The 22,236-nt window shown below is 46.3% G+C and overlaps 8 protein-coding genes across 9 annotated transcripts, besides 2 other annotated features; 4 read left to right on the top strand and 4 right to left on the bottom strand.

Moving 5' to 3' along the window:
• Window positions 1-461: 461 nt before the first annotated feature.
• Window positions 462-2,116, bottom strand: TSTA_012510 (uncharacterized protein). Its single transcript, XM_002483332.1, has 2 exons — window positions 1,211-2,116; window positions 462-1,142 (listed from the first exon to the last, which is right to left on the bottom strand). The coding sequence occupies exons 1-2, from the start codon at window positions 1,852-1,854 to the stop codon at window positions 479-481; spliced, it is 1,308 nt and encodes a 435-aa protein (XP_002483377.1). The 5' UTR covers window positions 1,855-2,116; the 3' UTR covers window positions 462-478.
• Window positions 705-763: a sequence feature (CT-rich).
• Window positions 2,117-2,346: 230 nt separating the features above from the next.
• TSTA_012500 (serine/threonine protein kinase, putative) lies at window positions 2,347-4,059 on the bottom strand. 2 transcript variants are annotated; one of them, XM_002483330.1, is made up of 4 exons: window positions 3,948-4,059; window positions 3,691-3,874; window positions 3,014-3,623; window positions 2,347-2,960 (listed from the first exon to the last, which is right to left on the bottom strand). In XM_002483330.1, exons 2-4 carry the CDS (start codon window positions 3,808-3,810, stop codon window positions 2,425-2,427), a joined length of 1,266 nt encoding a protein of 421 aa, XP_002483375.1. In that variant the 5' UTR covers window positions 3,811-3,874; window positions 3,948-4,059; the 3' UTR covers window positions 2,347-2,424. The 2 variants fall into 2 exon arrangements, with proteins under 2 accessions (XP_002483375.1, XP_002483376.1); XM_002483331.1 differs by having other exon boundaries at window positions 3,691-4,059.
• A 420-nt stretch (window positions 4,060-4,479) lies between these two features.
• On the top strand, window positions 4,480-6,969 carry TSTA_012490 (Noc1p protein, putative; the record flags this gene model as incomplete). The annotated part of the gene is made up of 1 exon (XM_002483329.1): window positions 4,480-6,969. The coding sequence occupies exon 1, from the start codon at window positions 4,804-4,806 to the stop codon at window positions 6,967-6,969; it is 2,166 nt and encodes a 721-aa protein (XP_002483374.1). The 5' UTR covers window positions 4,480-4,803.
• TSTA_012480 (3-hydroxyanthranilate 3,4-dioxygenase Bna1, putative) lies at window positions 5,835-8,189 on the bottom strand. Its single transcript, XM_002483328.1, has 2 exons — window positions 8,036-8,189; window positions 5,835-7,978 (listed from the first exon to the last, which is right to left on the bottom strand). Exons 1-2 carry the CDS (start codon window positions 8,065-8,067, stop codon window positions 7,423-7,425), a joined length of 588 nt encoding a protein of 195 aa, XP_002483373.1. The 5' UTR covers window positions 8,068-8,189; the 3' UTR covers window positions 5,835-7,422.
• Window positions 8,190-8,795: 606 nt separating this feature from the next.
• Window positions 8,796-10,010, top strand: TSTA_012470 (RNA-3'-phosphate cyclase family protein; the record flags this gene model as incomplete). Its single annotated transcript, XM_002483327.1, has 2 exons — window positions 8,796-9,380; window positions 9,429-10,010. The coding sequence occupies 2 exons, from the start codon at window positions 8,796-8,798 to the stop codon at window positions 10,008-10,010; spliced, it is 1,167 nt and encodes a 388-aa protein (XP_002483372.1).
• A 423-nt stretch (window positions 10,011-10,433) lies between these two features.
• On the bottom strand, window positions 10,434-11,511 carry TSTA_012460 (GPI anchored protein, putative; the record flags this gene model as incomplete). Its single annotated transcript, XM_002483326.1, has 3 exons — window positions 11,148-11,511; window positions 10,956-11,083; window positions 10,434-10,887 (listed from the first exon to the last, which is right to left on the bottom strand). Exons 1-3 carry the CDS (start codon window positions 11,268-11,270, stop codon window positions 10,434-10,436), a joined length of 705 nt encoding a protein of 234 aa, XP_002483371.1. The 5' UTR covers window positions 11,271-11,511.
• Window positions 10,583-10,723: a microsatellite.
• Window positions 11,512-13,423: 1,912 nt separating the features above from the next.
• On the top strand, window positions 13,424-15,386 carry TSTA_012450 (uncharacterized protein; the record flags this gene model as incomplete). The annotated part of the gene is made up of 5 exons (XM_002483325.1): window positions 13,424-13,838; window positions 14,019-14,107; window positions 14,298-14,568; window positions 14,734-14,836; window positions 14,963-15,386. The coding sequence occupies 5 exons, from the start codon at window positions 13,424-13,426 to the stop codon at window positions 15,384-15,386; spliced, it is 1,302 nt and encodes a 433-aa protein (XP_002483370.1).
• Window positions 15,387-17,581: 2,195 nt separating this feature from the next.
• TSTA_012440 (kinesin, putative) lies at window positions 17,582-21,160 on the top strand (the record flags this gene model as incomplete). Its single annotated transcript, XM_002483324.1, has 1 exon — window positions 17,582-21,160. One exon carries the CDS (start codon window positions 17,582-17,584, stop codon window positions 21,158-21,160), a length of 3,579 nt encoding a protein of 1,192 aa, XP_002483369.1.
• Between the last annotated feature and the right edge of the window lie 1,076 nt (window positions 21,161-22,236).

The following is a 22,236-nucleotide window of genomic DNA, read 5'->3' as shown; positions in this document are numbered from 1 at the left end:
GATGGAAAAAGCTAAGCGGGATCAGTTGAATCTGGGCAGTTCTCAATCCTCGCTATTCGATGTGTTTGTGATTGGTAGCGTTTATATACGATTCAAGTATCAAGTTTATCAATTGACCATCAGGTAATAAACGAATGTTCTTCACAGATACGAGGCATTACTGGTAGTAATCCCCTAGAAATAGCGCATTGTAACTCTTTTCCTTGTTCAATTGACGTCCTAACTGTCAGTCCTTGTTGTGAACCGCATATAATCCAGAATAGATCGGGGCCCTGTTCTCCACACTCCCCCAGATTTTGTTCATGCTCTGTCTACTCCGTATATCGTAGAGTAGCACGTTCAACAAGTCCATCTACTTATATAGCAATGCATATGTTCAGTGCTGTTGAATCTAAATGTATCTATTCCTCCTATATCCCAGCTCATTACTTCTGGTATCTCAAATATATACATTGACCTTGAGTGACCGACATGAAAATCAATCAGTCTTCTCTATACCAATAATCACAAGTACACTGATATCATCCACTTTGCCCCCCCGGTACCAATGACCGGGATAATATCGTTGAGCTTCCTTTGCAAATGGCCCGTCTCGTCGCATATCGACGCTGGCTAGTTTTGCTTCTCCGACTATTGACGCTGCTATTAGGGCTTGGAGGGTGTGATGGTTTTTGAAGTGTGGGGCGGGAGGGGGTGGTAATTGGGAGGATGAGGAAGAAGAGGAAGACGAGGAAGATGGAGAAGATGATGATTTGGAAGAAAATCTGTGTAATCCGCCAGCTTGGGACAATGCATGCAATTTCGTTGATGGACAGATAGCAGCATTTTTGGGATCTTCTGTCCATGCGCCTGTGGCCAGCATTCGCCCCGTCACAATTTTCAAAATATCTTGATTATTGAGGTTATCAAACACGCCGTCTGTGGCTAGGATGAGAACGTCGCCATGCTGCATGGACAGTGTAGATACGGCGGCATCACGCGGCGAATCTTCAAAATATACACCACCAAACATGTGTGCTTGATCCCGCATTCTTTGCGGTATGATATTCAATTGATATGGTGTATTAAATGCATGGGTTTGCGGCGCGGAGTACTGGTGCACAGCACCGAGTCGAAAGAGTACAGACCCTGAATCTCCAAGGCTATGACAGAATGTTAGCAAACCATCTCACATGCCGTGCAGAGGTCATATCCAAAGGACAATACATACTTCGCCAACTCAACACTCCCATCTGTCAGCGCAACCCCAACCGACGCCGTAGTTCCGCCCGCAGTGATACTCTCATCAGCCACTACAGACTCATACCCCTTCTGCAATAACTCCTTTGGCCGTAACTTTCCCCGACTTAACTCTTCCGTCAACGCATGCTGTGCCATATACGTGCATAACCCATGCGAAACATCCGCAGGATCAATCTTGTGTTCAGCCCATCCTCCCACTCCATCCGCAACCGCAAACGCGACGGCGCCAGTATCTACTGTACCAATTCGACTTGCGAAAAATGCATCTTCACCACTTGCCGGTCTGTTTTTGCGAGAGAGGCCTTGCTCTTCGCTAATATTATCGAGCGATACGCCAATCGCGTCGTGTAACGTAGGTTCGAAGTTGTATGTATGTTTTTCGGGATGGAATCGGCGGCCCTTGGCCGAGCAGGATCCAGCGACTCGGTAGGATATTCGAGATGATGAATGTGACGACGATGAAGAAAAAGAAGAAAACGCTCGGTCCAGTCGGAGCGGTCGTGTGTGACGAAGCGCATGGTCGCGAATGCAGGAATTCGAAATCTTTTGTACAAGGGTTGATCGCGCCGTGCAGATGTCCGTCACTGCCAAGGACCGTGTAGCCAGGAACATCCTCGCTGGCTGGGTTTTGTGTATACAGAGTGTAGAATAGGCGTCTATAGCCTTACTGGCCCTAGTCGCGCATGAAAAGATATAATCTAATTCATTCGTTATCGCATATTATAGTGAGCGTGGGCCGGTTGCGAGATGTTGTTTCTTCGTCGGTGATCCTTGCGATACTGCTGGATACGTCGAGCGCAACAATTGTGCTGTCGTATCGTAATAGTAATTCTCTGATTGATATTCAGATATATACTATGCCCGTATAAGACGCGTTAGATCATACAGTGTAAAAAGAAAAAATCAATCTCTAACAAAGGGGATAAGTGGGCCAAGTTGACAGTTCGGAAAAGATCTCAGATCGTTCGTTTACCGCGATTATCCGCCGCTCGGTTTATCGGGGAGGAGCTGCTCCACTTGATATCTGAACTCAGTGAGAGATTAATCTGTAGCTTCATAGAGTCAAGAAAGAAATCTGGTATATGTACAATTTACTAGTGGTTATATAAACGCCAATGACCAAGTAATATCACAGGAAAATAGAACAAGAGGGACATCAAAATTAAAAAGACAACAGGATATCTACTCGGCATCAGGTAACGATTTGATCGCTTTTGAAATGAGTTGAATAAGCTCATCAATATCTGGTCGATCCGCAGGCTCAACCTGCAAACACTTCCTGACAATCTCCTTGACAGGCTCGCTGATACCGTTCTCGTTAGAGGCCTGCGACGATCCGGAAGCAGCCGGAGTATTGGATTTTGCTTTCCCTTTGGCACTGCTTGTGTTTTCATCTGGGAATCGCCAATCACCACCTAAAACACACATGCTCAAGCTGCCTCCAGTTTCCTCACTGCGGGCTTCGAATGGACTTTTGCCAACTAAGCAAGCATAAAGGGTACACCCAAGCGACCAAATATCAACCTTGGTGTCTATTATAGAACCAGTTTTCACGTCGAATAATTCGGGAGCTCGGTATGGCATGGTGCTGTGCTCTGCTGCCGTATCTTGTACCGCCAGGGCTAGGGAGCGTGAGGTTATTGCAATTGGACTTGGGGCCAAAGAGCCCAGGTCCATCAAAATTGGCGTTATCCCGTCGTCGTCAATCATAATGTTCCCTTAAAACAATGAATATTAGCGACAGTCATGCGCTCCTTGTTACCGGTCTTACCAGGCTTGATATCTCGATGGGCATAAGGGCGAAATTCCCCTTCACCCACACCTTCCTGACTTTGAGTCACTTCATCATCCATCAATGGTTCCTGCTCAACATCGTCGTCCACTCCATGTGTATTTCGTCGCTTTGGCTTTCCGAGCTTCCTTGATAGCTCTTCATCCGCTTGTTCTCCCTCTCTCCGTACACTTTTGGCTTGGCGAGTAGATGCAGGCCCGCTCTTTACTTTATATTGATGCATAGCCTTCAAAGCTTTGGCGACACCCAACATGAGCGCCATCAATTCCTTCTCGGGAAATTTGGTATGATTGACGAGATTCGCGTTGATGGCATCTTGGAGGTTGCCTCGCTGATAGTATGGGAGAAGAATGTAGACAGTTTTTGAGCTTGAATCATCACCACCTCGGAACTTGGACGCGGATTCGTTCACCACACAGTGGTCAAAAGAGCGAATGATATTGGGATGCGGAGTGAAAAGACTGTATGCTTCGACCTCTTTTAATGCTTGCGATACGGATTCCTGGCCGAATGGGCATCGTATTTTCTTCAAGGCGAACAATTCCGAGGTGTTTTTATCCTGCACCAGATAGACATAGGAAAATCCTCCCTACACGGAAAAGACCATTAGATCGGACATTTTAACCCCTTCAATGTAAGAGACAAGTTCAGCGTACCTCGCCTAGTAACCGGAGTAGTTTGAAACTGCGGTTGTTGATTTTCAACTGTGGAGAACTAGGAAAGCAACACATGCAATCCGTGAAGGTGTAAAGAAGGTCGAAAAAGTATTGCGCCATCGTATGACCAAAGCAAGGACAATTCTGGCTCGTATGCAACGAATATCGACCGGAGCGACGAAGTCTGTTGTTGATTTGGAATGAGCAGGTGAGCTGATGTGCAACGCAATGCGCAGGGGCTTCCAGAGCTCCCGTACAGTAATTCGGAGGTACGTATTAAGTAAGGTTGTAATAGAATATGTCACCGATCACATACGGCGAAGGTATTGCCAATAACTCATGTAGCGCAGGAAGTACTGCCAAATTGTGAAGATGGAAGTAGTCGAGGTTTTCAAGATGGAGTACGTATGCGAGATTTAGCCGGGCGGGTAGCACCTGCCATTTGCAGAGCAGGAAGGAGAGCACCCATGGTTCGTACTGTTCCAACGCGGTGAAACCAAAACAGTCTTGGATACTCGTACAATCTACAATTTTACTTCTTATATTCTCTCTCCGGCCATGGATATATGGCACTGCGTCGTCCTTGCCTGTCCGTTACCCCTTTCTTTCGTAAAGAAGGAGAATAAGGGACTCGCCGCAAAGAAAATGCTAGAGTAATCTGCATGGAGTCCCGTTCTGATTGGCCGACGGCGGATATCTCATAATTTATCTGTCGGGCATCGGACAACAAACAATCTCATATGATTCATCCCACAAGCAAGGACTGTCACTCTGTCCGGACAATGCTTTGAAGCCATCAATACATTCCAATTGTATTCTTGACCAAAATCTATTGATGCTTTCGTGATAGGCAGGACGCAGTACCGCTGATCCTTACAATTCATCCCCTTCGATTTAGTCGACCCGTATCCCCCCACCTCGAGTCGTCGGTCTCCTGAGTTGTACACTCTCCTCTTTTGAAAAGAGAACGCTTACGGACCAAACGACACCCTCCCTGAGACGATATACTCTCCGTACTGGTAACGACTTAACTGTCCTCGTCCGGAACGGACATCATCCAGCCAGAACGTCTAGCACGGTTTCGCAGAAAGTCGATCGGCCGACTTTATCGAAATGGCTCCCTCCGACGATATCCGGGTCGGCGACCAGGTAAACGTCCCCGGTGGCATGTACGGTACAGTTCGATTCTTGGGATCCGTGGATGGGAAGCCTGGTCGTTTCGCTGGAATTGAGCTGGCCCCCGAACATGCTGCCAGGGGAAAGAACAATGGAGAAGTCGATGGACGAAGCTATTTCAACACCTCCATTCCTGGTGCTGGCATCTTTGTTCCCATTAACAACTCCAAATATGTTACCAGGAGAAATGTTGTGACGCCGCCAACTCCTTCTCGTCCGTCTGCAGCGACTAATTTCAGTAAATCCGTCGGTCCAGCCTCAGTCGTTCGTCCTAGAGTACGTCGTCCATCTCTGCCTCGACCTGAGTCGCCTCGAAGCGCACCATCCACGAAACTCAATTTTGGTGCCATGCGTAGTCCATCTGCTACCGTCGCCAAACCGTTGTCCGCTAGTTCTCTAGGCCCCAACGGTTCCAACGGATTTCCACGCAGTCCTCAAAAACCTTCATCAAGATTGTCAAATCGGCCTTCGTCCAGACTCAGCGCGGATGACGACGACATTCCTACCTTGGCACGTTCTACAATTGGGAGACCAAGTAGCGGTGGTCGTGGTTCTGGAAGCCAGGAAATACAAGCATTGCAAGAGAAGATCAAGTCACTAGAGCAGGAGCTTCAAGCTCGTGATAGACAACTCGACGACCAAGCCTCTGTTCTAGCGGAGTTACAGCAAAGCATTACAGAATTGGAAGGACAAGACGGGGCCTCAATGCGGGCCCAACTACGAGAAAAGAACGAGAAGATTGCACAACTCACAGCAGAATTTGACAGTCATCGCGCTGATTTCCGAAGCACATTAGACACACTCGAAGTAGCAGCCACGGAGACAGAAAGGGTCTACGAAAAAAGGCTAGATGAACTCATGCAGCAAAATCGCGAATTACAAGATCGTGGTGAGGATGTGGAAGCGGTTGCCATGCAGTTGAAGCAATTGGAGGAGCTGGTTTCGGAATTAGAGGAAGGTCTGGAAGATGCACGACGCGGTGAAGCAGAAGCTCGTGGCGAGGTTGAGTTCCTACGTGGAGAGGTTGAACGAGCACAATTGGAACTGAAACAAGAACGAGAAAAGTCTGCTGCTGCATTGAAGGATGCTGAAGGTCGATGGAATAGTCGAGAGTTGGAACAGAAAGACGACGAAATCCGAGGTCTGAAAGCCATCATTCATTCACTCAGCAGAGGCGATGTGAATCCGGCTATGCTCAATACAAATGGGACGTCCCATGGCGAATCGGGTTCTCATGATACTGAACGAATCTCTCAATTGGAAGAGCGAATCAAAGAACTTGAAGGTGTTGCGGAGTTTCGCTCGAGTCGAATAGACGAACTACAGAGGGAACTTGGACAGAGTCGAAGCCCTCTTGGACGCGACTCTCCAGGCCGGAACTCCCCTGCACGAAACTCTATAGGGTGGAATTCTCTAGGACGAAACTCGATGAATGGCTCAAGAAGCCGAAGCGGAACAGTGACTATTGCTCCACTGAGACAGATGAAAGCATCCCATTCCTCAAGGGGCAGCCGTAGCAGCAATCCCGTCAGTCACGGCCATACTTTGTCAGACAAAACCGTGGTGCCTCAAGATTGGCAAGAAACAGCGGGAATTAATGAACAGGGGCCTATGCCTGTTAACGCATACCGAGATTTCTCGCATCGTCGAGATGACAACGACGACTTACGTGATTCTGATAATCAGTCTTCTGAAAGTGGCTCTCTGTGGTGTGAAATCTGCGAGACCAACGGTCACGATATCCTTACCTGTACGACCTTTGGAACAAACATAAACGGCACCGATTCCATGCACCTGCAGCATGAGCACAATGACCATGAACTCGAAAGACCACGTCACGATGTTGCGGAGATTCCACCAAAGACAGAGTCTCCAGTCATGGCTCATCAGCCCGAGATAAAGCAGGAACATGCCGAGGCTACCTCTCCAACAGTGAAGAATGGTCGTGATGTGGTTGCTGAAGGCTTGAAAGGCATCGGAGGCATGTCATCTTCCATGGGACCCGTGGCGGGCAAAGCTTCGGGAGTTATCGACGAAAGCAAATGGTGTGCATTATGCGAGCGAGATGGTCATGAAAGCATTGACTGTCCGTTTGAGGATTAAATAAGTATGACGGGGACGAGTTGCATGCAGTGAGACGACGGCAAGAACTCATCATCCCGCACGATGTGTATTATATTGATGTTTTGACTGTCGGCACGAGCACATTATGCCTTCTCCCTTGCTTTCTGCTTTTGCTTTCGTTTTTCCTAAAGTTCAATACCCATTAGGGTCTAATTTCTCTTGTACAAAATTGTTTTATCCTTTGCATTCAGTGTCGATGTTTCTTATAATCAGCCTACTGACTGGTTTAGCGGTTTACCCGCTTTTCCAATTCTCCTCCATTTTATGTGACCCTCTATTCGATATGATATGCACACAGGAAGTCTTGATCGTCAATACTTTTATTTAACCAGAAATTTATTGTATTATGTATTAATACATATCTTCTACAAGAACGACGTAATCGTCACGAGTAGAGATTGCTTCCTCCAACTTAACCGGCCTTAAGGCAGATCACTCCGGAAACCTAGACGGCTGCACAACCTGGCCCTCTTTAAACCTGAAATCAGCCAGAGCACCACATTTCGAACAAGTCCTCTTCTTCTCATCCGCCCCAAATTCCTCCACAACTTCTTTAACCTGCGTCCCCAAATCCGTACACACAAACCTCTTCTCCCACACGATCGACGCTTTTCCCTTACACTCATCACTCATACAATACCATCTCATTGAATCCTCTGCTCCCTCCGGACGCGGCTGCTCAAGAACCACGCCAATTGTATCCTTGAATCGAACGGGACAATGAGGCGTGTTGGCTGGTAATAAGAATAATGACCCTTCATGAATTGGTACGTCCACGAATGTTGGTGGGGTGGTAGATGTATCGACGGTTTTGAGGAGCATGGAGCCGCGGTATTGGTAGAAAAATTCGGGCGTGGAGTTCAGGTGATAGTCTGTTCGGGCGTTGGGGCCGCCGACGATCATGACTGTGTAGCCGGCGGAGTTGGAAGGGTGGTAGACGCAGTAATTGTTGACGGGGGGTTGGAGGAGGTGCGAGTTGGCTTCGAGCCTGTTTTTAGCTATTAGTTAATTGAAGTATAAGCTGTGATTGTTGAGGGTTACATACCACTTTGGGATGTTGAGGGATGGAGGTAGCATTTTGGTTTCTTCTGTCCGTTTGAGAGATCCAGTATATTAGAGGATATAGGTTGGATCAGCAACAGTTTATGTGGACTGAAGAACGAGATATAAAGTTGTGTCGGCGTGATCGGAAACTTTGGATGATGTATAATCGAGATAAAGTATGCGAGGGGAAATGGATGAGGGGGTAAAGCCCGGTTGGAGAAAAACTCCGCCAACAGTATTAGTTCCTGACTGGTCTCATGCTGATACATTCAATGATCTGACCTGTTTCAGACCAGGAGCTACTATATAAGGGCGCAATATTATCTTGTTGGGTCGCATACATTGCCTGATTATTTCTAGAACTACATCTGTGACCCATGCAGCTTAATAAGTAAGCTACCTCAAACGGGTCTCCGCAAATATTGCTGATCATATTGAGTCCGTAGGAAGCCGATTGAATAATCCAAGTATTCAGACATTAAATTGATCCTTGCAAAATGCTTCTTAACTATGACTGAATGAGTCAAGAATTAATCAGCAAAAAATGTCCGCTTATCGTATGATATCTCTTATCGATAGGTATATCACGTGCTGCTTATCGCTTTGAGCTTTACCATTTACGGAATTTAATCTTTTCAATTTTCTTGAGGCTTGAACTTCACCTTCTACAAATCTCTTCGCAAGGCCGAGATTGAAGTGCCGTTCTTCCTCGATATAATATTTACTTTGGACGGAAAGTATCTCCTTTTGGCTCATACAATATGGCCCTCTCCCAACCCCCTGTACGCCTAACATCGCAAAAAAACTTCACATACCGACTTGTCCTCGCAACTCTTACAGGCAAGCCAGTCCACATCTCCCAAATCCGCTCCAATTCTCCTTCAAACCCCGGTCTCGCCTCCCACGAAATCTCATTTCTACGACTCCTCGAAGCAGTCACCAATGGCTCGCAAATGGAGATCTCATACAGTGGTACCATCATCGTGTACAAACCCGGTCTGATCACCGGCAGTGCCGCGGGACTCGGTACGACGAGTAACGGAGTGATAAAACATGAAATACCATCCAATTGCACGAGGGGGATTAGTTATTTCTTGATCCCCTTGTGTCTTCTTGCACCTTTCTCGAAAGCGCCAATGAATGTGCTTTTTACGGGACCTGGTGTAATTACCTCTGCGACTCCGGTGGGTGATATTTCGGCAGATGCGGTGCGAATGGCGATTTTACCGTTGTATAAGATGTTTGGGATTTTTAATAACATTGAACTGCGCATATTACAACGATCGAATCCCGGTCATAATGGGAAAGGTGGTGGTGGAGAGGTGCAGTTGGTCTTTGGACATCAGGTTCGCTTACCGAAGACGTTACATTTCATGAATCCTGGAAGAATAAAGACTGTTCGTGGTGTGGCTTATTCGACTGGTGTCTCGGCGTCGAATAATGCACGTATGATTCAGACTGCAAGGGGCGTACTTAATCCTTTGGTTCCGGATACGTATATCGCATCTGATGCGTCACCCGCACTGCTCGTTCCTGCGCCTGAAAAGTCTAATCCAGGTAATAAGAAGAAGATTGGTCTTGGGTTTGGTTTATTCCTGGTTGCAGAGTCTTCGACGGGCTGTTTGTATTCTGCTGATATCGCTTCGCCGCCGGATGGTGGCGTGCCACCTGAGGATATTGGTAAGCAATGTGCGTACCAACTACTGGAAACAATTTCAAAGGGTGGATGTGTTGCGCCCGCCGCTGCTCCAACAATGTTAATGCTCATGGCCATGGGTTCAGAGGACGTTGGGCGATTACAACTTGGACGAGAGGTGCTTGGAGACGAAGCAATGATTCAATTTGCGCGAGACTTGACGAAATTTGGAGCTGCGGGATGGGGTATTCGAGATGCACCTGGAGATAATCATGATGGTGATGTGGTTGTTAGTGTTGTTGGGAAGGGTATTGGGAATGTGGGACGGAAGATTGCTTGATTTATCTTCTGTTATGCTATGCATTATCAGAAATCAAGACGGTCTGTCCACACTTCTATTATGTGTGTGTGAATGCTTTATGCATTACAGTCTCGTAGAGAACACACATACGTCCGAAGGAATGGCTGAAGCGACTCCCACCGGCTCAGCTCTTGCCACAGCATTGTCTCGACCGTTTTCAAGAGCAACCGCCTAAGCAGACAGCGACCAGCTGCTTACATCTAGATACCCTGTTCATGTACTAGATTTAATGATTCAATGTATATAGTTAAAAAGATATGCCCTCATTGGATGAGTATCTTAAGTATCGTAGCTGCACTTATGACTGACCAATGGAAGATTACCAAAAAAATTACACATTGCTCATAAATTTAAACCATCACATTACTCATCTTCTAATATAACAGCACCAAACTATCCGTTTTACAAAGCAGCCAGCGCCATAGCAACAGCAACACCACCCATCGCCCATTGCGCATTTCCAGTAACCTGAGGCATGCCACCGGTGCTCACAGCAGAAGACTTTGCCGAAGCTGAACCGGTAGTAGCAGAGCTAGCAACGGTCGACAATCCGGCAGAAGTAACCGCCTTACCAGTAGAAGCAGCCGTAGAAGCAGCGGTGGTAGCAGCAGAGGCGCCAGAAGTGGCACCAGTGGCAGTAGCGGTAGGCGCGGTAGCGGAGGCAGCAGTTGTGGCAGGAGCACCGGTGGCAGATCCCGCGGTAATAGTCACGGGGATAAAGGCAGAGGCGTAATCAGTAGCACTAAGGGTGGTGGATGTTGTGCCGGGGAAGTTTGCTTCGGCACCGCCGACGGTTTCGACGCAGGCAGCCTCGGAGGCAGCGGTGTTGAGGTCACATTGGACATCGGCGGAAAGACTGTTTATATTATTATTTATTAGTACGGCCATATCAATTGAACGAAGTATATGCGAGGGAGAACATACGCAGAGTAAACCATTTGGATATGTGCAGTCTTGGGTCCCTCAGTCAGAGTGAAGCCCATCCCAGCGCCACAGTCGGAAGCATCGGTACCCGGAGCACATTCGATGAAGTATGTGGTCGCAGCGGCATTCTGTTGAATACGTTAGCAATCTCCGAGGTAATTGAAATGGATAGTTATAAATGAATCAACATACACCACCAATAATAGACGCAACAAGAGGCTGATTATCAAATCCAGGAATGAACAGAGTGGTCACGGCGGACTGAGCGGCGACGACGGAGCTCATGAGAGCGATAGCAACGGTAGTAGAATGCATTTTGCTGTATATATGTGGTATGAATAAATAAAAATATTAAGCAATAATGTCGTAAACGAATGAATAGAACGTAACTGAGTTTAAACGAATGACTTCAGTTCGAAAAATGCAAGTTATAACGAGTGTGATCGGTTTCTAAGGTTCAAATCGAAATAAAAGAACGGATCAACATAAGTTTAAAACCACATGGCGGAGAGAGGGTCGGACTATTTAATGTAATTTTTCTTTGAGCCAACGGTCCGCCACAGATGTAACCTGATTTTTCTTCGCAAAATGGATACAGCGGAATCGCGGCGAATGATAATGTGACAATGTCTTACAACGGGAGAAGTCTAAACGGAATTGTAAGGGGCCGATTGGCTGTTCTTGGATCTAGATTGGGCCTCACAGGAAATAAGTAAGCGCTAAACTAAAATTAGAGTGACGAATCCAGGAACCAGCAGAGCCTCAAAGCATAAAATACCATTCGGACCAATTATATTGCTCAAAATACACAACTATAGTCTGGGCGCCAAGCTTATTTTTCAAGCCTCAAAAATTCTTGGGCCATTTTTGATTGGCAGATTAAGGACTATGGCTTGGATCCTTTTGCTTACCTTGGTATAGCGCATGACAGTAATAGTTCCCCTGAATGCTATCTTCCGATCTACGATGTCAAACTGTACGTACATCCCAAGACTCGGGTTTCATCTTATGTTTTTATGCGATCCTAATCGAATATGCAGCACGAATATGGCGGTGAAGGAATGCTTTTGAAACTCGAGCAGTTTCATATCTACATCTGTATAGCACGATCTATAGCAAATCGAGTTAGAATGCTTCCTGGAAATCAATCTCAAGCACTGTAGAGATCGTCTGGATCTGACCGAACCTGTCCTTGACTCCTTATGAAAACTAGTTATGGTATCTGTCTTCTACGTAGGTTGCTGTTGACTAGAGCGACGAAGGTAACCGAGTTGGAAGATGGCCTGGTGGCCCAGTCTTGGGTGAGACTTCATACCGACGAGGAAATCATTCTTGGTGAATAATATGCACAAATGTTCGATACGATAGCACCTAGGCACCCAGGTAGTGAAGAGAGTCAATTGCCACACCTCGGTGGCGTGAGGCAACTGCTGCTAGATGTATGGCTACTGTCAATATAATATAATTGGCCAAGAGACATGCCTAAGCAAGCTCTTCCACTTACGACATATGAATATTCAAGAAGTAACAAGCCCATCAAGCTTTGATTCTAACTAGCGGTGGACAAGGTTTTCCAGACTCTCCGCAAAAAGTCCTTCAGATCAAAGCGCGTTTTTGAGGAAGAAGACAGCAGCAAAACCGCTAGAATGCAGGAGAACCTTCGGCCCGCTCGACTTCTCTCTCTCGGTATGCCTCACAGGTCTTCTCTATATATACCCCTTTGATCATTTCTGTGCTAACACTATTGTTACATAGACGGGGGTGGAATTCGAGGTCTTCCCAGTGTTTTCCCCTTAAGAATATGATGGAGAAAGTCCACGCGAAAGAAGGCAAGTCGCCAGATAAGCCCATGTACCCATATAAGTATTTTGACCTCACAAGAGGTACGTCAACTTTACCGCTGTATCCATGAATGCTTAAAGATGGGCAAGAAAATCTTCCCAGTGAAACTGCGTAAAAGAATGTTTAACGCAGTGATTTCACAGGAGAAGTTCGACCCAAAGCATCTGGAAGATGTGGTCCAGCAGCTAATTGCAGAGCACTTCCATGGAGATAAAGATGCAAAATTCTGGACGGAGACGCGCAATGACCCGCCTAGTCAACGATGCAAAGTGCATGTGATTTTATACGTTTTCTGTTGGTACTCTGCCCTTAGATAGTCAGCACCGCCCACCTTAAGTTATGTAGTTAGCGCGCCGGTAGCTGGATATCTTCGTCCTAGGGTCCTACGTTCCCAAGGACACACAATCAAGAGTTAGTTTCTCACCCACACTCACAGGATTTTCTCCAACGGATTCATGGCGTACTGGCACTTCATTAGTTTCGTTTCTACCACTGCAGGGCAAGGAGGCAAGCCTTTCCTTCTTAGAAGCTACCATAGCACATCTGCAGAGGCAGGAGATGATTATCTAATATGGAGGTGTTGTCGAGCGACATCTGCCGCGTCACTTTTCTTTCGCCCAGTAGTCATGGGCGAGTCTCTTACGCCATATTATGATGGGGGTTTGAATTATAATAATCATATCCATCCCCTGATGCACGAGCTCAGCTCACTCTGGCCGTCTCGGAAAGTTGTTGCCTGCATAGTCAGTATCGACACTGGAGTTCCACCTGATCGGAATGTCGGGTTACTGAAAATCAATTATTTCAAAGACCTCATTACACAAACCGCGAACACAGCTAGAAACTTTCAACAGGGTATTGATGATAGATACGGCCCTGAAAAGAAGATTTATTTCCGCTTTAACGTCGAACATGGACTTGGACAGATAGATCTAGCTGAGTGGAGGGAGTCAGATAGTACCAAAAATACTACGCAGTGCTATCTTAATGAGCAGTTGGTAAAGGTCGGCACATGTGCCGATCGACTTCTCTTCAGGGGAGGTAAGTCTGACGGGAAAATCCCATTGCTATAAGGAGACGTTAACTCCGTCTAAAATTCAATAATCAAATGTCGTTGACTGGAAACAGTCTTATCCTCAAATGATTTTCAATTCCTCTACGTTCCAACAAGAAAAGTCACAAATTGCGTTGATCGATTGTCGCTGCAGAAGAAGCTGGTAGATGTACTTCATGATCCGCTTCAACAGACCCAGCCCGAACAACATATCCTGCTTGTCCATGCTTTGGGCGGAACTGGAAAATCACAGCTGGTATTGAATCATATACAGAGATACAAGAGTGATTATGCCGGTATCTCCTGGATTAATTGCCAGAGAATGGAGTCCATCGAGAAATATTTCGTCCAGCTTCATTCCTCAATCTTTGACATCAAGAGCCCAAGCAGAGATGAATCTAATATAGAAGACATTCTTTATACGTGTGTAAAATTAATTCGTGCAGAGAACTAAGAAATTCCTCCTCGTATTTGACGGGGCGGATGTTCTCAACCGCCCCGAGATTTCGACCTCGATAGACTTGACCAGGTTTATGCCGCTTGCAGACTCGGTGGATATAGTTATTACAACACGCCAGAGGGTGACAAAAATTCAAGGTCGCTGCTGTGTTTCTCTCGCAGTAGGAGATATGAAGGAAGGAGATGCGGTGAAGCTCTTACTTGACAATGCCCATATAGAGCAAGATAGCATACGTCAAAAGCGATGTAACATATTTGGTGAGAGGAATTAAGAGACCATCGCTGCGATGAGTCATCTGGCGCGTATATTTCAGTCTATGGGTAGATTTAGAGAGGCTGCAGCAATGCAAAATAAGATTTAAACCAGAGAAAGGATCTTTTTTCATGATGACAATCATCCTAATATACTTGCTTCCATTTCAGACCTGATGGCAACATACAATAAGCTGGGGAAGTACACCGAGGCGATAGCCACGTGCACAGAGAAGAAGGAAAACACAGCGCCCCGGTCATCCCGACATCATTCGTGAGATGTTCAGCTGTGCAGAAGCGTTGAAGTCTAGATGAGCTGGAAGAAGCTAGGACAATACTGAAAGAAGTAATACAGAGAAGTAGAGAGGCTCTAGGTGAATACCACATCTCTACTTTCAAGATCGCTTACTTACGCAGATGTACCCAAGTGCCAAGGCAGAGTACCAGAGGCAGCCGCAATTCATGAGGAAGGCCTTCCCAGAATGGAGAAGAAGTTGGGCCACAATCATATAGACACTTTATGTTCGACGGTTAAATACGGCTACGAGTTCAAGCTAGGAAGCTTCAAAGAGAGACTCTTCAAGGAATTCCTCGAATTAAAGGCAAAGACAGTTTCTGATTTGCAACTACCCGCGGATATAATCTATTCAAAAAGTAATGCTATTTTTGAGGTAGAAAAGCTGCAAAGAGAAGCTGTTGAAAGAATTATTCCTACGTTTGGGGAGGGCTGTCCTGCCACCATTCATGCCATGGAACGTTTAGCCGGTACATTGGAAGACTTGGGGGAAATGGGCGAGGCTGGAGCAATAAGAAGAGATGTCTGAGAGGGAAGTCATCGAATTCTGGGCCCAGATCATCCGAAAACCATCTTCGCGACCAATTGTCTCGCAGCATTCGTAGGCCACCAAGGGAGGTTGCAAGAGGCGGAGACACTAGAAAAGGGTGTCTGTAAGATAACCAGAACGAAGGATGAGGATTCCCATGATGCCATTAAAGCCCCGTCTAATCTAGCTGGAATAATATTCGAACAGGGTAGGACTAACGAGGCAATTGCACTACAAGAAGAAGTTGTGCAACGAAGGACGAAACTTCAGGGCCCATATCATGAAGATACGGTGGCGGAAAGTAAAGACCTGGAAGAAATAAGGCATCCTCCCGAGCCATCGATAGCAGTCTGTGAAGGATAGGGCGGCTCGTTTCTAAGTTGACTAGGGGTAAAATCAAGAGTAGGTAGCCCTTGTTTCATCACCCGGCATGTAAAGAGAGTGTTAGTTTCTGTCCTAGTTTCAGACAATCGATATCTTTGAAAGTGAACCTTGGAATCATTCTATTCGAGTATGTGAATGAGTGATAGATTACGACTACCAAGGGAAATTTCCAAGAGAGATATAACACGGGGATGACTTCTTTACAAGAAGATTCGAGTCTAAAGCCTCCCGAGGTCGAAGGTAAGAACGACCTGACGAACATGTCGATATGAATCAATGATCCATATTCCTTTGCACATACGACCATAGGGTGTGGAAAACAGGGCTTCCCGTCCGCTCAGCCGTACTTAAGCCACACGCCGGCTGGTTAGTAGTTGGGTGGGTGACCACCAGCGAATCCCAGCTGTTGCATGTCTGCGTTCAACCACTTTTTTGCTGCCAGGAACCATTCCGTCCCGTTGCCGCTTTAATTCCAGCCTTGCCTGGAACTTCTTCGCGACCCTGGAATTGCTGACGTGGCACTCGGCTAATCCTTCCCATACTACATAACCCCTCTTTCTCCGAAGTCAGCCCATTTTCTTCCCAGCCTCCTTCATTTTACCAGCCTCTTGATTTCTCTCAGGGCCAATGAGACTAAGTCCGCTAATCAAACATGTACACAGCATGTCGGCACGTGATATCGTGACATCCTTACTTCGATACGACGGAAGTCATTTCACAACACCGAAACAATTCCTCGATAGAAATTGGGCTTTTTTTACAGCAACATTGAGTCAGGCTCCATACACACTACTACTACTCACTGAACATGATTGGGATCCTGATAATTCAGAGTCCCCCCTCATAGCTCTACGCACCGTGGCTACAGCGCTCATAAGCCTCGTCCCTCAAAATCACTGGACTACTGAGACGCACCGTGCCAATCTTGATTCTATACCAAGCAAAGTCTTCAATCAAGAAAGAGCTTTATCATTATCTTCGCTGGATTCTTCTCGGAGGTGCTTCTGGTCCTGGTATTCCGGAGACCCTGGTTATACTAGGTAGAAAGGAATCATTACGACGACTCACAAGAGCACAACGGCTGAACGGGAAGGCCGAGGGAACATAGCTTCGTCAGAATGGAAGAGATTCCTTGTACTTTTATCTTAGACTTGGTTCCATCTCAGAATTCAACATGCCCGATCACTCTGATCGTAATTCACATTGATTTAGACCCGTGCTTTCTGGACGACACAGGTATTTGTAAAATTGGTGCAAGCTTTAGTAATTACGAGTGATATTGGACTGGAATATACAAAACCAAGAGGTGTCTTCTGTATCGTGAATATGGAACTTTCTGACATGTTCAAACGAGACAAACCATCCACAAAGAGACAGAGGGATGCCTAAGCAAACTAGACAGGCGCCGCCTTGTCTCTTCAAACTCCTCCAGATAGGAGTGATAACCGAAACCTTTGCGTCTTCGAGACCGGAACCTTCGATTTTCGTGGCTCGTAGGCGATCATGGCCAACATCACCATGCTCGGTTGGAAGGAATAGTAATACCTGATATGATTGATGAGTTAATTCGAGATGGATTCAGTTGATTTCATGCAGATGCCAGGACTATGCGACCGTGCGTCAAGTTGTCAGCCTTGCAGTAGCACGAAGCTGTAACCCCTCCCTCTCAGCCTAGTGAACAGTGCTTTGCATTCTCCTGGCATCATAGAAATGGTTCACAGTTAATCTTGTATGATCGAGACATCGATAATGGACATCGGCACTTGAGTGACTTGACCTGTTTATCCAGTTCCCTGCTTTGACCTATAATAATGTCTTTGACGCACAATAGCTACAAAGTCGCCTGGATATGCGCCTTGCCGCTGGAGGCAGCAGCGGCCCGCGTCATGCTGGACAAAACTCACAGTCCCCTGCCGAAACCCTCCACCGATTCGAATGCCTACGAGCTTGGCGAGCTAAATGGTCACTATATTGTCATTGCCTGCCTACCAGCTGGTGTATACGGTACAGTGTCTGCCGCGGCCGTGGTATCTCGCATGCATTCCACCTTTCCTAGTCTTCAATATGGACTGATGGTGGGAATTGGAGGCGGAGTTCCAGGCGAAAACAATGACATTCGACTAGGCGATATAGTAGTCAGCAAACCGGTTGGAAAGTACAGCGGGGTGATACAATATGACTATGGCAAGGCAGTTCAAGGTGGACAATTCGAGCCAACAGGCACATTAAACAAACCACCACAGGCTCTTTTGACTCATATAAGTCAATTGCAGGCAAAAATCATGACTGGAGACCAGGAAGATGTTTCAAAAATAGTGTGGAAAGTCCTCGAGCGAAATCCTGAGATGAAAGACAGATTTGCGCCCCCGGAACAGCATATGGACTTTCTTTTCCATTCATCCTATCATCATGCCGACAAAGAAGACACCTGTGGAAAGTGTGATAAAGACAAATTAGTCAAACGACAACCTCGTGCTACCAGGACACCTTATATTCACTACGGGTTGATTGCATCAGGAGATCAGGTGATGAAAGACTCAGAGATACGAGATCGTCTAGCACAACAACATGGGATTCTCTGCTTTGAGATGGAGGCAGCAGGACTTATGGACGAGCTTCCGACGCTGGCAATTCGAGGGATATGTGACTATTGCGACTCTCATAAGCAGAAACAGTGGCAAGGATATGCAGCTTTAACTGCAGCTGCTTATACGAAATTGCTGTTATTAGGTATTCCTAATAACCGTTCTGATATTGACCTGGTTACAAGCAGTAAAATTCAGCACTGGATAGTCTCGCTTGCAAGAAATTTAAAATTTGTCGGTCGTCAGGAGGAAATTGTGAAACTAGAAGAATTAATCATGGCGCAAGATAGGCCCAGGAGGATCGCAATCACCGGCTTAGGAGGGGTTGGGAAGACCCAAGTGGCCCTTGAGCTAGCATACCGTATACGGGACCGAGATAAGGAGTGCTCAGTCTTCTGGATCCCCTGCACCAGCCGTGCAATGATTGAACAGATGTTCCTACATATTGCACAAAAACTCGGCCTTCATAATTTGAATATGGCAGAGGTTAAAGAGCAGGTTAAGATATACCTCAGCTCTGAGCGTGCAGGCAAGTGGCTTCTGATTTTTGATAATGCAGATGATGCAGAGATGTGGTTCGCACCTAGTCATACAGCTCCACCTCTCGAAGATTTTCTCCCTGAGAGTGAACAAGGTTGTATTCTGTTCACTACCCGAAACCGAAAGCTCGCCATGAAGCTGGCGCCCTTTGAAGTTTTTCCAATCCCAGACGTGGACAAAGAAACTGCACTCAAAATCCTAGAGAAAACATTAGCACGCGAGGACTTGCTTAGAGATACTACCACAACAACTACTCTCCTTGAACAATTAGCCTTTCTCCCATTGGCGATTGTGCAGGCATCAGCATATATTATCGAAAACGGTATCAAGTTATCGACCTACCTTGTACTTCTCCAAGAGCAGGAACAAGATGCTGTGGAACTCCTGAGCGAAGACTTCAAGGATCCAGGACGTTATAAGGATATCCAAAACCCTGTGATCACTACCTGGTTGATATCATTGGAACAGATTCAGCATCAAGATCAATTAGCGGCAGACTATTTATTTTTCATGGCTTGTATCAATCCACGAAATATTCCCGAAATCCTCCTTCCTCAGCCAACATCCAGGAAACAGAAAATTGAGGCTCTAGGCCTTTTAAATGCATACTCGTTTATTTATAGCCAAGGCACAGGTTTAGGTATGCACAGACTTGTGCATATTGCGACGCGAAACTGGCTTAGAAAGAATTCATCTTTTAGCCACTGGATCCAACGGGTGGCTGAACATATGCAGAATGTGTTTCCAGATAATCACTACACCAATCGAGGACTTTGGAGGGAATACCTTCCTCATGCATTAGCAATTGTGCATGAAAATGAATTTGTTGTACAAGGGGACAATTACCTTGGGTTGACTGAAAAGATTGCAGGTTGCCTTGCCAGTGATGGAAGATACCAAGAAGCAGAGATACTTTACAAGAAGCTGACGAGGATCAATCAGGACAAAGCTGGCTCAGAACATTCCTCCACTCTGAGAAGCATGGCGAACCTGGCATCAACCTACTGGAATCAGGGTCGATGGAACGAAGCTGAAAAGCTGGAGGTGCAAGTAATGGAGACATCCAAGACAGTGCTAGGAACTGAGCATCCTGACACTCTAACTAGCATAGCGAACCTAGCATCAACCTACCGGAATCAGGGCCGATGGAACGAAGCCGAGAAGCTGGATGTGCAAGTAATGGAGATAAGGAAGACAGTGCTAGGAACTGAGCATCCCTCCACTTTAACCAGCATAGCGAACCTAGCATCAACCTACCGGAACCAGGGTCGATGGAATGAAGCCGAGAAGCTGTTTGTACAAGTAATGGAGACAAGGAAGACAGTGCTAGGAGCTGAGCATCCCTCCACTTTGACCAGCATGGCGAACCTAGCATCAACCTACTGGAATCAGGGTCGATGGAATGAAGCCGAGAAGCTGTTTGTACAAGCAATAGAGACAAGAAAGACAGTGCTAGGAACTGAGCATCCTGACACTCTAACTAGCATGGCGAACCTAGCATCAACCTACTGGAACCAGGGTCGATGGAATGAAGCTGAGAAGCTGGAGGTGCAAGTAATGGAGACAAGGAAGACAGTGCTAGGAGCTGAGCATCCCGATACTCTAACTAGTATGGCGAACCTAGCATCAACCTACCGGAACCAGGGTCGATGGAATGAAGCCGAGAAGCTGTTTGTACAAGTAATGGAGACAAGGAAGACAGTGCTAGGAGCTGAGCATCCCAATACTCTAACCAGTATGGCGAACCTAGCATCAACCTACTGGAATCAGGGTCGATGGAATGAAGCTGAGAAGCTGGATGTGCAAGTAATGGAGACAAGGAAGACAGTGCTAGGAGCTGAGCATCCCGATACTCTAATCAGCATGGCGAACCTTGCCTTTACTTGGAAATTCCAGGGCAAGCTACAGGATGCCTTGAGTTTAATGGATAAATGCTGTCACCTGCACAGCAAAGTATTAGGGCCTAGTCACCAGTATTCCAGGTCATTCTCTTGTACTCTCAGTGACTGGATGGATGAGTATAACGCCTTACCAAAGCAAACGACGCTCACTAGGAAAGAATGTCCGCAAGCTCTGCGCGAAGTTTCAGCAGGACCTCCAGCAGCTGTGGTAACCGCGCAGTTGGTCCGTGAAGAGCACATCAATCTATCTTATACCCAAAGACGATCGGCTGCTAAATTATTGCTCGGAAACCATCCTCTCATCATTGCTGCCAGAACACCCTCGCCCGCGCCCGAAGACCAAGACTTACAAGATGTGGATTAATTTGGCACCACCATATTCCTGCAACATTCAGCTAGACAACAGGCGATTTAAGGTGTAGGGGTAGCCTAGTGTTCAACTTTCAGCACATGTATAGTATATGCATATTATTGTATTCTAGCTGATAAGGAAATGCAGAGTATGCAAGCATCTAGGCACAAGAATGAAGTATGTACTGGTAAAATCTCCAGTCCACGCCACTTAAATCAGTCCATCACAGTAAGATTGGCTTTTTCAGGCCATATCGTATATTTCTAATCACTGAAAACAGCTTCCTCGGTTAACTATACTTAGCATGTGACAATTTAGTAACATCTTCTATCAGTTATATGATAATACATCTAGGTTGAAGCGGGGAAAATATCCATTCATCGGGATGAGAATCGCGATGTTGGTGGCTAGCATTAGAACCTGAGCAAGAATAAGGAGGCTAGCTCTCACACAAGCAGATACAGCATTACCACTCAAGGTTGCTTGACGTCTGATGAACTGAGAATGGAAATATCGAACTCGAAAGCATGTCGCAATGCCAATTTAGCTTGGATCCCTCTGATTGGTGGTCTTGGTGATGCGAAGCGGGAACCCTTGTCTGGCGAATCATCTTGTGCGGCGTTTAAGTTAAAGTCGTCATTCTATGAATAGTAGCGGAGCTTAGGAATCTGCAGAATCGGACATTCTTTTTAAATTCCATAGGTTACTGCTTATGGACTGAATTGACTGAATTGACTGAATTGAGTCGATAACGATGATGTCTCAAACAGCAAGAAGTTTCACAAAGAGAAAACTAAATTTGGCGATTGGTTGTCGCTTGCTGAACTAATGAATCATCTGCCGCCCGCCAAGCACTGCCCAGTGAACTTCATATTACCACTTAAACCAGAACACCACAGTTGTCAGCATAAAATGAGCCAGCTTGCACGACATTCAAACCACTGAAGAGAATCAGTCTCGCTAATTTATGTGATTAATATCACCCAATGCATACAGAGCGATCAATACGTTCTCGCAAACGACCACTTTCACAGCAACTATCCGCCGACGCATCACCTAACCAGACTCGCAAAAAGCGAAAAGTCAAG

The sequence above is a fragment of the Talaromyces stipitatus genome, genomic scaffold (assembly GCF_000003125.1).
Source record: "Talaromyces stipitatus ATCC 10500 scf_1105507295549 genomic scaffold, whole genome shotgun sequence".
Lineage (NCBI taxonomy): Eukaryota > Fungi > Ascomycota > Eurotiomycetes > Eurotiales > Trichocomaceae > Talaromyces > Talaromyces stipitatus.
This window is presented reverse-complemented; position numbering and strand designations above follow the sequence as displayed.

Coding starts and splice junctions, on each gene's coding strand:
- TSTA_012510 (XM_002483332.1), bottom strand. CDS start 1,854: ATGTTCCTGGCTACACGGTCCTTGGCAGTGACGGACATCTGCACGGCG. Junction 1,143..1,210: donor GGGAGTGTTGAGTTGGCGAA/GTATGTATTGTC, acceptor ATTCTGTCATAG/CCTTGGAGATTCAGGGTCTG.
- TSTA_012500 (XM_002483331.1), bottom strand. CDS start 3,810: ATGGCGCAATACTTTTTCGACCTTCTTTACACCTTCACGGATTGCATG. Junction 3,624..3,690: donor TACTCCGGTTACTAGGCGAG/GTACGCTGAACT, acceptor TTTTCCGTGTAG/GGAGGATTTTCCTATGTCTA. Junction 2,961..3,013: donor CCATCGAGATATCAAGCCTG/GTAAGACCGGTA, acceptor CATTGTTTTAAG/GGAACATTATGATTGACGAC.
- TSTA_012480 (XM_002483328.1), bottom strand. CDS start 8,067: ATGCTACCTCCATCCCTCAACATCCCAAAGTG. Junction 7,979..8,035: donor TCCCTCAACATCCCAAAGTG/GTATGTAACCCT, acceptor AGCTAAAAACAG/GCTCGAAGCCAACTCGCACC.